The 13,023-nt window shown below is 37.8% G+C and overlaps 1 protein-coding gene across 1 annotated transcript in view; it reads right to left on the bottom strand.

Annotated features, from left to right (window-relative positions):
- The window catches only part of RECQL (RecQ like helicase), a 36,327-nt gene that overhangs the window by 2,502 nt on the left and 20,802 nt on the right, over positions 1-13,023 (bottom strand). Inside the window, exons 7-12 of the mRNA XM_007194822.2 lie at positions 7,749-7,915; positions 6,917-6,998; positions 5,708-5,856; positions 5,498-5,615; positions 4,277-4,415; positions 663-754 (exon numbers count right to left, since the gene is read on the bottom strand). Of these exons, the coding sequence (XP_007194884.2) occupies positions 663-754; positions 4,277-4,415; positions 5,498-5,615; positions 5,708-5,856; positions 6,917-6,998; positions 7,749-7,915 (747 nt within the window). The remainder of the gene's footprint in view (positions 1-662; positions 755-4,276; positions 4,416-5,497; positions 5,616-5,707; positions 5,857-6,916; positions 6,999-7,748; positions 7,916-13,023) is intronic.

Below are 13,023 nucleotides of genomic sequence, written 5' to 3'. Positions count from 1 at the left end.
AATGTTGTGGACAGTTATTCCCAATTACTGATACTAGCACTCCGATGTATGTATCAGGCTCTTGTTAATTTGGGCAGTATAAAATAATCTAATAAACACAAATAATTTTCTCTAGCTGCAAAGTTAAAATTGTGACCTTCACCGACCAAGGCATCAGAACTCAATGAGGAATGGGTTAGTCCAGCTCTTCCAATAATACACATACACACAGGATTTTAAAAAGTGAAAAGACAGCACCAACGCACTGCTAAATTAGTGTCTTATGAGTGGTTAGCCATTATCTGGATCAAAAATGATACGCTGTAGTCTCTATTTTGCACTAAATTTCTCTTTCCAATCAGTAACTATAAAGCATTAGAGATTATCACAAGAGGTTAGCGTTCTCTTACTTAAAATAGTATTTCTATTCAGAAGGTTTTTAAACTTTTCCCTTCATTTCTTAAAAATTTAACATGTCCTCAGTGTAGCAACATAAAATAAATGCATACACATATGGCTTTTAATTTTGCCTCTGTTTCAAAACTTCGTGTTGTCACTCTTGAATCTGGGAAATTCTATTCACACCTTGCTTATTCTTTTAAATCCATTTTGGGTGTCTAATATTGCCCTCATGTATTCCTACATATAAATATTAGCCTATAAGGATTTAAAAAACAACTCACAAATCTCTTTACAGCAATTATCACACATTTTGTTGCATGTTTCTGGGCTCCATACTTCATCAAAATGTTGAGCTATCAACACACGGCGACAGCTGCAAACACATCAGAGATACAAATTATCAAATAATTAATAGAGTTTTAAGAATCCCTATTTTAAAATACAGAGTTATATACTGTATTAATTTCCTATTGCTGCCATAACATTACCACAAACTTGGTGGCTTAAAACAACACAAATTTATTATCTTACATTTTTGTAGGTTAGAACGCTGACATGGGTCTCACTGGATTAAAATCAAGGTGTCAGCAGGGCTGGATTTCTCCTGGAGGCTCTTGGGGAGAATCTGTTTCCTTGCCCTTTCCAGACTAAAGACTGCCTGCATTCCTGGGCTCATGGCCCCCTTTCCTCTATCTTCAAAGCCAACAACAATGGGTTAAGTCTTCACATCACTCTGACATCGTATGCCTCCTTCCACATTTAAGAACCCTTGTGATTACAGTGGGTCCACCTAAATAATTCAGGATTATCTCCCTCTTTTAAGATCAGCTGACTGCAACCTTAATTCCCTTTTGCCATGTAAAGTAGCACACTCACAGGTTCCAGGGTTTCAGATGTGGACATCTTTGGGTGACCATTATTCTGTCCACCGTGTATAATAATTTTTTCCATATGTTGTTAATAGACATTGCTTTTAAAAAGTTGTCTGAGATTCAGTATTTCACAACTACAGGCACACCTTGTTTTACTGCAGTTTGCTTTACTGTGCTCTGCAGATACTGTGTTTTTTACAAACTGAAGGTTTGTGGCAATCCTGCATTGAGCAAGTCCATTGGCACCATTTTTCTAACAGCATTTGCTCGCTTCATGTCTCTGTCACAATTTCATAATACTCGCAATGTTTCAAACTTTTCCAATATTATTATATTGTTATGGTGAGCTGTGATCAGTAGTCTGAATTACTACTACAATTTGCTGAAGGCACAGATGATGGTTGGCATTTATTACTAATAAAGAATTTTTAAATTAAGGTATGTCCCTTATTTTTATAGACATAATCCTATTGCACACTTAGCAGATTATAGTATAGTGTAAAAATAACATATGTGCACTGGGAAACCAAAAGATTCATGTGACTTGCTTTACTGCAATATTCAGTTTATTGCAGTGGTCTCAAACTGAAACTGCAATATCTCCAAGGTATGCCTGTATTAAGAGACTCTTCCTGATAGCAGTTTCTTGTATTTTACGGTATCAGTTTGAGTCTGAACCCCAAAATATGCTTCATGAGGACTACTGGATATTGGATATTTTAAGGAAATTTTCGTTTTCTCATTTTTTAAACTAGATTATTGTGGCACCCATAGGAAAGAAATGCCATTTTCTATCATGATCTAATTGCTGCTTATTTCAAAAATTTTGAGTCATTTTTATATGATAGGCAATAAGACTACAAAGATGACTGAGACTAAAAATAGTAATTGTGGGGGAGAGGAGTACAAATGCAGGATTGTTAAAATGCATTTGATATTAAGAGACCAGCAACTTAAAACAATCATGTATATATAGAGAGAAATTGCCATATATAAACCTCATGGTACCCACAAACCAAAAATCTATTATAGATAAACACACAATAAAGAAAAAGGAATTCAAACATAATACTAAAGAGAGTCATCAAATCACAAGAGAGCAAAAGAAGGAACAAAAAAGACCTACAAAACCACCCCAAAACAATTAGCAAAATGGCAATAAGTACATACCTATCAATAATTCCATTAACTGTAAATGGACTAAATGTTCCAGTCAAAAGACACAGAGTGGCTGAATGGATACAAAATCAAGACCTGCATATATATGCTACCCACAAGAGATTCACCTCAGCTCTAAAGATACCCATAGAATGAAAGTGAGGGGATGGAAAAAGTTATTCCATGCAAATGGAAATCAAAAGAAAGTGGGGGTGACAATACTCATATAAGACAAAATAGACTTTAAAAGGAAGACTGTTACAAGACTCAAGAAGGACACTACATAATGATCAAGGAGCCAATCCAAGAAGATATAACAATTGTTAATATATATACACCCAACGTAGGACCACCTAAATACATAAAGCAAATATTAACAGACAAAAAGGGAGAAACTTGACAGTAACACAGTAATAGTAAGGGACTGTAATACCCCACTTACATCAATGGACAGATGATCCAGACAGAAAATCAATAAGGAAACACTGGCCTTAAATGACACATTAGATCAGACTGATTCAATAGATACATATAGAACATTCTATCCAAAAGCAGCAGAATACATATTCTTTTCAAGTGCACATGGAACATTCTCCAGGACATTACATGCTAGGCCACAAAACAAGACTTGGTAAATTTAAGAAAAGTAAATAATATCCATCATCTTTTCCAACCACAACACTATGAGACTAGAAATCAACTACAAGAAAAAAACTGCAAAAAACACAAACATGCAGGGGCTAAACAATATGCTACTAAACAACCAGTGAATCACTGAAGAATTGAAGAAGAAATGCAAAAATACCTGGAGACAAATGAAAACAAACACAATGATTTATAATCTATGGAATGGAGCAAAAGCTTTCTAAGAGGGAAATTTATAGTGATATAATCTTACCTCAGGAAACAAGAAAAATCTCAGATAAACAGCCTAACCTTACACTTAAAGGAACTAGAAAAAGAAAGACAAACAAAACCCAAAGATAATAAAAGGAAAGAAATCATAAAGATCAGAGCAGAAATAAATGAACTAGAGACTAAAAAAACAATGGAAAAGATCAATGAAACTAAGAGCTGGTTCTTTGAAAAGATAAACAGAATTGATAAACTTTTAGCCAGACTCATCAAGAAAAAAAGAGAGAGCCCAAATCAGCAAAATCAGAAATGAAAAAGAAGTTACAACCAATACTACAGAAATACAAAAGATCAAAGAGACTACTATGAACAACTATTTGCCAATAAAATGGACAACCTAGATGAAATGGAGAAATTCCTAGAAATGTACAATCTCCCAAGACTGAACAAGGAAGAAATAAAAAATATGAACAGACCAATTACCAGTAATGAAATTGAATCAGTAATTTAAAAACTCCCAAGAAACAAAAGACCAGCACTAGACGGCTTCACAGGTGAATTCTACCAAACATTTAGAAAAAAGTTAACAGCTATCCTTTCCAAACAGAGAATGACTTTTTTCTTTTTTTTAGACTTAAGATACTATTTATTTTTTTACTTTTATACAATTTTTAAAGGTTACTTTCCATTTACAGTTATTACAAAATATTAGCTATATTCCCCGTGTTGCAGTACCTCCCACACCCCCACCCCTATACTGCTCCTCCCCGACTCTCCCCACTGGTAACCACTACTTTGTTCTCTATATCTGAGAATATATTTTCTTAGATTCAGGCATCCTGCAGGTTCATGTACTGGTTCCCACCCTTCAGACATCTGCTTTTACTGGTTTGCACTTGATGTTTCACTAATGTATTTACTCACTTGAGTAAGGACTCAAAGTAATGTCATATGCTTTCATATTGTGCTTGTCTTTAATTGACAAAAGTGACAAAAAGGTGTGTGCTTACTTGCTTATGTTTTGGCAGTATGACACCATCTCATAGAGCTTCTGTTGTCCCACATTTTCCATCACCACCATTGAACTTATCCTGAATATATCTCCAAAGCCATAATACAAAATACAGTCTGCTTTCATGTCATCTCTACCTGCAGTGGGAAGAATCTTGAGATTGCATAATTACTTTAAAAAGTCAAAACATGCAAAAATAATATATAAAATTTGCTGCCAATATTTTGTAGTCTAAATATATATCTAGAAATTTCAGACGGAGCTGTGAAAGTTAATTTGTAACAGCTGCCCTCATATTTTTAAAAAAATGACTAAAGAGATCTATCAATAATCAGCCTTACTAGCTTAAAAATGTGTCCATAAGTAATCCAGTTATTTAAATTATAGACTTGAAACCACTAATTAAAAACTCAGGAGGCAAAGATGGACATCAAATTATTTTAGCAAATATGAGAAGAAATAATTCATGACACTCCAATAGAACATAAATAAAATTTCTCCATAGGCAAATATAAAACTACAAAAAATATTTCATTGTTTGTTATAAAAATACTAGCCAATAAAGATTAAAAATACAGTATTATTAAACATCACTTATAGTGTTTTTAAAGCTCTTTAAAAATTATTTCTAGGGGGCTTCCCTGGTGGCGCAGTGGTTGAGAATCTGCCTGCCAATACAGGGGACACAGGTTCGAGCCCTGGTCTGGGAAGATCCCACATGCCGTGGAGCAACTGGGCCCGTGAGCCACAATTACTGAGCCTGCGCGTCTGGAGCCTGTGCTCCGCAACAAGAGAGGCCGTGATAGTGAGAGGCCCGCGCACCACGATGAAGAGTGGCCCCCGCTTGCCACAACTAGAGAAAGCCCTCGCACAGAAACGAAGACCCAACACAGCCATAAATAAATAAATAAATAAATAAAGGGGAAAAAAATTATTTCTAGGGGACTTCCCTGGTGGTCCAGTGGTTAAGAATCCGCCTTCCAATGCAGGGGACACGGGTTCAATCCCTGGTCAGGTAACTAAGATCCCACATGCTGTGGAGCAACTAAGCCCACAAGCTGCAACTACTGAGCCCGCGCACTCTGGAGCCCACGTGCCACAACTAGAGAGAAGCCTGTGCGCCACGAAAGAGCCCACACACTGCAACTAAGACCTGACGCAGCCAAATAAATAAATAAACATTAAAAAAAAATTATTTCTGGATGTGAATTACACATACCTGCACGTCCACTCTCTTGGTAATAATTTTCCATGGATTTACTCATTGAATGATGAATAACAAACCTCACATCTGGTTTATCAATTCCCATACCAAATGCAACTGTTGCCACTACTACCTAAAATGTGTTAACATTTTATATATTAATTAAGTAAAGTTAAAATATATTCAAAGGTGAATTGGGCTTCTATTGAAGATCTATTACTTAACCTGAATTTCATTAGCTGACCATCTTCTGTGAACCTTGGTCTTATCTTCTGGTTCCATATTGGCATGGTATGCCCCTGCAGGAATCCCCAGTTTCTGTAAACTAACTGTAACTTGCTCAGAGTCTTTCTGAGAAAAGCAATATATTATTCCTGTAGTGAAAGAAATGGTTAGATATATATATAGTACATTCCTAGAAAATTTTTAATTCACACACTGAAGAGGTTGATAATTACAATGCATGGGGGAAAATAAGAAGTATGAAAAATTCCAAGGCCCTGAACACATACTGATTTTTCAGTGTAAGTCAAGGTCTGATCACCAACTTGCTCCAGAGCAGTAACAAGCCTGGAGCCACCAGCTTGGGTTCCCATTATCTCAGTTCTCTCTCCAACTTTATCTCCCACTACATAGTCTTTCTCAAACTGATGCCTCACAGCTCCACAAGATATTAACAAGCATGCTATGAGAAAAGAGTTTCGTGTGCAAATAAGTTTGGGAAGGTTAACAAAGTTAGACAAACACGTGTGTCTCTTTGTTTGCAGGGCTGGTCAGAACTTCTAAGGTGCTGATACACCCTGTGACTCTGCAGGAGGAATAAACAGCTGCAGCCTTTCTCAAACTTATTTGACCCTGGAACTCCTTTTACCCATGGCCCCTATTAATATCTCCTGAAAATCTACAGAATAGTTTTGAAATTCTACTTGTATACCAACTCTTTGCTTTAGTAACACTTGTCTCTACCTTAATCCTGGAACACATGTTATGCACACTCTCAACTCCATCTATACTTAGTTCATTCAGTATGTACTGTTTATTTCTTTAATGCGTCCTTTACTATAAGGAACTATATTTTATATCCCTTTAGAAAATCACTGCTTAACCTTCAATCATATACAGTGGATACTTACTAAATATGTGCTGTTGATAATTAACATTATGTCATTATGTCCACTCTTTAACACAATTAAGTGTAAATAAGCAAAAATAAATCAGTTTTATGACGCTTATAATCTGTGTAATTAGCAAATGCCACACCTGATTTCTAAGATCACCAAGCAAATTAATTTTATCATGATATTTTCAAGTATCTTCTGCCATGCATTAATATTTCTGGTGCTAGTCTTTTTCTCAGTGTATTAGTATAAATAATATTTGCTACTTTTGGAAAGTTCTCTCTCAGTCTTCAAACTTGGTTTGTTTCTATATTACCTGATTGCCCCTTGTATCTTCCATTAATGAGCTTTACAATATCCTCAATAAAATCTTCAGTGTTTGAGGGCTTCTGCCGAACCTAAAAAAAAGTCAACTTGTTAAAAAGTAAATTAATGAATACCATTCATGCGGTTGTTTACTTACAGCTTTCAAGGCGCCACTCTTTCTTGGGCATGGTGTTTTTTTCTATTACTCTTTCACTCGCCCATCTGACCCTATCACCTCCCAGACTCTTCTTGATCCTTATTTTTGAATTTACCAGAGATGAGGAAACACAGAAGCAGTGAATAACTTGTAAAGACAGAGACTTTTTAAATTTTCTGATGCTACTTTTGTAAAAACATAAACCATGGCAGAAACAACTAGTCAGTAAGAGCTCAGAAAAATATTAAGTCTATCCTTAAAAGGATTGGAAAGTAAAAACAGCTGTGAGGTTATTTACCTTTCAAGGTTGTATATCAGATAAAATCTAAATAGGGAGTATTAGCAAATCTTTAGTGGTATATTAATTTTTGCATTATTTCATAATTAATTTCTATAGAGATGTCATTAGGGTCCTTAGTATCGATACATGCTTTCTCTCCATCCTTGCATAAGAAAGCATGTATGCAAATTTAATGAGGCAGTGTTTTCTACTTAACTGAGCAAAGAATTAAATTGCACAGGAGATATGCGAAGAAAGCATTCTTTAGTAAGTCTGCTTATACTCACTTGATTTTTTTTAAACTTTTAAACATAATTAACTGTGACTCATGTAAATAGACATAATGAAAAAGTAACCTTTCTTCTGAAATCCTTCACAAAATAAATTGACATAAAAGTTACATACCTCATAATAGAGATTTGGCCGATTAAAAGAAGCTGTAAAAGTAAAACACTTTTCAACACACAGTATTTTCTGAGCATCCTTCAAAACATGACTGGTTGCAGTTGCAGTCAGCCCAATTAGCGATGCATTGGGGAACTGCCGCTTCAAAATACCAAGGGCCTTATAATCTGGGGAAAAAAAAAAAAATACAAAGTAGCCCTCTTCCTATTCTTTAAGGAGCACATTACACCTGCTAACATTCTGCAGATCATCAAGATGACTGCAATTTTACTTCCACAGCCATCTGTATCTAAGCCGTGGTTGCTCCCTAGCCTTGGTGATAGACAGGCTTTACTCTACTTCTAACTGGTTCTTCAGAAACACTGTTCTTGGCCATAGGTGTCTTCAGTAGGGAATACCACAACATTCCCAGTCAGCTGAGCACTGGTCTATACCTGCTGAACAGTGGATTTGAGAGGCAGAGTGGGAGGAGCCATAGTGTTTGAATCTATGGCAACTGACGAGAGATAAAAAGACCATCAGTCGAAACCCTTCTACCACAGGTATCATCCAAGAGTGGCAAACTCAGAACAGAAAATGCTTGGTGAAGGCATTGGTTTTTATATAACCCACTTCAAGAAAGCCATTCTGGGCTCATATTTATCAGACACATCTAAGTCTCTAGATAAGTTGACTATGAGTACACCCTTAAGTACGTAAACTATCTGGAGAAAAGTGAAAAAGAAATGTGGGAGAAATGGCTCCGTGCTAAGGTAGAGGACTCCTATGAAAACAGGGAACAGAAAGTAACTGCTTGGGAAGTTGTGAAAGCTTCAAGGGAGATAACATCTGAGTTGGGTCTGGAAGAATCCAGCAGAAGTTCGGGAGGAAGGGAAGAAGAAGAAAACATCAGGCAGAGGAAGCAGCATACACACACGCGGCAAACACACTGGCATGAAATCACTCGGTAGGTTCAGGTATCAGCGAGCAGTTCAGAGGCGCTAGATCACAGGGTGCTGTGCTAGATGGACCTACTGTCAACCCCAGTCGGCTGGGAACTCTAGTCTATTCCCTGGATGGTTCCAAGTTACAGCTGGACCAGAAGAGGAACCTGTGCAAGGCCTGGGAGGCAGGAGGGAAGCAGCTGCTACACTCTCTGAAGGGCCTTCCTGGCAGATAGGATGGTGGGCAAGTGCCCAGCCAGTGCCAGCCTGTTCCAGTTCTTCCCCACTCCTCCTTCAGCCCTTCTTCCCAACTGTAGGCTTCGCTGATCAACACTGGCCCCCTAGAGGCCTGGCAGCAGACCCACGGAGGTGACGGCTACTCGGAGGAAACTAACCAGAGACCTCGCCTGAGCTCCCCCTGTGCGGCCCCTTTGGCAGTGGCCATGCCAGTTGCAGATTCCCCTACAAGCTCCGGTTGGTGCTCCCACACCAGTGCTCCAGGACTAGTCAGTGACTCTTCTCCGATCCTCCAACTCCCCCTCCAGACCTTCCCTTCCCCAGCTCCTCCCACAACTGTGCAAGGTCTGCTTCCTAAAATCAATCCCTTAGCCCTTAACATTCATAATAGCTCGGCTTCCCTGCCCAAACCCTGACTGATACTGTTACTCCAAAGAATATAAAAAGGCAGGTTTAAGTAAGACTATGAACTGAACAGTTGGTTGATTCTAAGGAGCTAGAACTTTGTCCTATAGGAAATGAGTAGTCGTGTGATTTTTCAAGCAGATAAAGGACACAGTCTATGTTTCAGGAATCGTCTTTTGGTGGAAGTGTGAAGGATGGGCTGGAGTAAAGCAAAAGGCTGAAGAAAGGGAGACGAGTTAAAAGGTGGCAATGACAGACTGGAAAAAAAACTAGTGAATATGAAATAAGGCATGACACTGAGGATAAATCAGAAAGAAAAGACTGAAATACATGAACTGGAACCCCATAGGTCCTAGTGACTATTGGGATATGGTGGGGGGCGGGGAGAGAGTCCAAGATTCATCCATTCATCACCTGGCATATGTTGAACACTTTTAATTATGTGCCAAGCACCTAGAGACCTAGGCACCAGAGATAAAGTGAGAACAAGACAAAGATGCTATGCAAACGGAACTACAATTCAAGCAAAGAAATCAGACAATGCAAGGAGTAAACCAATAAGTATCTGATTATCAGCGCATGGTAAGTGGTCATCATGATGACCTTATTGTAGCTGGAGTATAACATGTGAGGGGAAATTGGGCAGAGACAAACGGGGGACAGATCACATACAGTCTTAGGGACCCCAGTTAAGAATATAGATTTTATTCTAAGTACAAAGAGAATCTGCTGGGTAGTTTAGGGAGGGAAGTAACATGATTTGATTTGCTTGCTGGGTGGAGGATGAACTATAAAAGGCTAAGACCGGAACAGAGACCAGCGAGGGAGCTACTGCAGTAGACTGGTGGAAAGGAGCCCAGCTGGGCTTAAGAAATAGCAGTACAGACACAGAGAAGTGGACAAGCTTGAGATTCAACTGAGAGGTGGAGGTGACAGGACTTGGTGGTGGGCCGGATCTGCAGAGGTAGGATAAGTCAAGGACAATGTGCCACTATGAAGTCATTTGTTCTCAGCTCCAGCTCCACCCTTCTGGACTCTGCTTTGTGGTGCTGGCGTGGGGAATCTCTGCTTTGCCGGCTGGCCCTAGAAGTACAAAGTGCAAGGCTGGGGGAGGAAGAAGACTGCTGCTCCTCCAGTCTGCTTCCTGTGTGTTTGCTGGTGTTCCCGAGAATGTCGCCCCAGCAAGGTTTAGCCACCACTTAGCAGCAGCTGAATACAGTTGGCAGTTTTCTAAGCTTTGGAGAACCAACTTCATCACAGGTCCACCCTATCTCTGCCTCCACAGACACCAGCACCAGGGAGCTGGGCCTCCCATGGGTCTGAGCGTCAGCTCCACAAGGCCCCTCCTCTAGGTTTCTAAATCTCATCAATCCCAACTTTTTCTTCTTGTTCCCCCAGCCCTAGGGATGGTAGTTGCTTCTTCTAGCTTTTACCTCCATGATACCTTGGAGTTTTCTTTTTCTTTTTTCAGTTAGCTGCTTATAATCACTTTTTACTTACTTAACAATTCTTTACATAATGTAATGTAAATTCTCTGTGTTCAAATAACTGGTATAGCTTTTGCCTCCTGACTAGACCCTGACTAAACAGATCTGCTAAAACTTTGGCTTGAGTTAACATGTGAGTGGTTAAGTGATTTTCTAAGGTAGGGAAGACTGAAGGGGAAATTGCTTGGGAGAACAGGGAGGAAGAGGGAAAGACACGGAGAAGGGAAGCAAATCAAAAGTTTTTGATCAAGAAAAAAAAAAAAAAAGTTTTTGATCTAGCATGGCAACAGGGCAAATAGTGATTCCCAGTTACAAGACAGAAGGAAAAAGAACAGGCCTTTTGGGAGGCATTTAGTTGTAGTCATGCTAATTGAGATACACATGAAGAAAGAGAAATTTTACAATGTCTTGAGACAAGTGAAAGTGGAAATACAACATACCAAAACTTACAAGAAGCAGCAAGAGCAGTTCTAAGAGGGAAGTTCATAGCAAAAAACATCTACATTAAGAAACAAGAAAGATCTCAAATAAACAACCTAGCTTTACACCTCAAGGAACTAAAATAGGGAGAACAAACTAGGCCCAAAGTTAGCAGAAGGAAGAAAATAACAAAGATCAGAGTGGAAATAAAAGAAATAGAGACTAAAAAGACAATAGAAAAGATCAATGAAACTAAGAGCAGGTTTTTTGAAAAGATAAACAAAATAGACCAACTTGTTAGCCATACTCAACAAGAAAAAAGAGAGAAGACTCATATAAATAAAATCAGAAATGAAAAAGGAGACATAACAACTGATACTATGAAAATACAATTATAAGACAGTATTGTAAACAATTATATACCAACAAATTCGACAACTCAGAAGAAACAGATAAATTCCTAGAAACCTAAAACCTATCAAAACTAAATCATTAAGAAATAGAAAATCTGAACAGACAAACCACTAGTAAGGAGATTGAATCAGTAATCAAAAACCTCCCAACAAAAGTCCAGGACCAGATGGCTACACTGGTAAATTCTACCAAAAATTTAAAGAAGAATTAACACTAGTCTTTCTCAAACTCTTACAAAACACAGAAGAGAAGGGAACACTTCCAAACTCATTCTACGAGGCTAGCATTATCCTGATACCAAAACCAGGAAAGAACACTACAAGAAAAGTTATGGGCCAACATCCATGACAAACATAGATACAAAAATCCTCAACAAAATATTAACAAACTAAATTCAGCAATACATTAAAAGGATCATACACCATGATGAAATGAGATTTACTCCAGGATTGCAAGGATGGTTCAACATCTGCAAATCAATCAATGTGATATATACCACAGTAACAAAATGAAAGCTAAAACTCACATGATCATCCCAGTAGATGCAGAAAAAGCAAAATTCAACATGCATTCATGATAAAAACTCTCAACAAAGTAGGTTTAGAGGGGACAACTCTCACCATAATAAAGGCCATATGTGACAAGCCCACAGCTAACATCATACTCAATGGTGAACAGCTGAAAACTATTCCTCTAAGATCAGGAACAAGACAAGGATGCCCCCTCTCACCACTTTTATTCAACATAGATTGGAAGTCCTAGTCAATAATTAGGTAAGAAAACAAAATAAAAGGCATCCAAATCAGAATGAAAGAAGTAAAACTCACTATTTTCAAATGACATAATATTATACATAGAAAACCCTAAAGACCCCACCAAAAACCTGTAGAACTTATAAACAAATTCAGCGAAGTTGCAGGATACAAAATCAAAATACAAAAATCAGTTGTGTTTCTATACACTAATAACAACTATCAGAAAGAGAAATTAAACTAGACCAAAAAAGAATAAAATCCCTAGGAATATATTTAACCAAGAAGGTGAAATGCCTCTATACTGAAAACTAAAAGACACTGATGAATGAAACTGAAGAAGACACAAACAAATGGAAAGATATTCTGTGCTCATGAACTGGAAAAATTAATATTGTTAAAATGTCCAAACTACCCAGCACAATCTACAGATTCAGTGCAATTCCTATCAAAAGTCCAATGGCATTTTTCACAGAAATAGGAAAAACCACCCTAAAGTTTGTATGGACCACAAAGACCCCAAATAGCCAAAGCAATCCTGAGAAAGAACAAAGCCAGAGGTATTACGCTTTCTGATTTCAAACTATATTACAAAGCTACAGTAATAAAAATATAAGAACATACAAATAAAAGCTAT

The sequence above is a fragment of the Balaenoptera acutorostrata genome, chromosome 11, assembly GCF_949987535.1.
Source record: "Balaenoptera acutorostrata chromosome 11, mBalAcu1.1, whole genome shotgun sequence".
Lineage (NCBI taxonomy): Eukaryota > Metazoa > Chordata > Mammalia > Artiodactyla > Balaenopteridae > Balaenoptera > Balaenoptera acutorostrata.
This window is presented reverse-complemented; position numbering and strand designations above follow the sequence as displayed.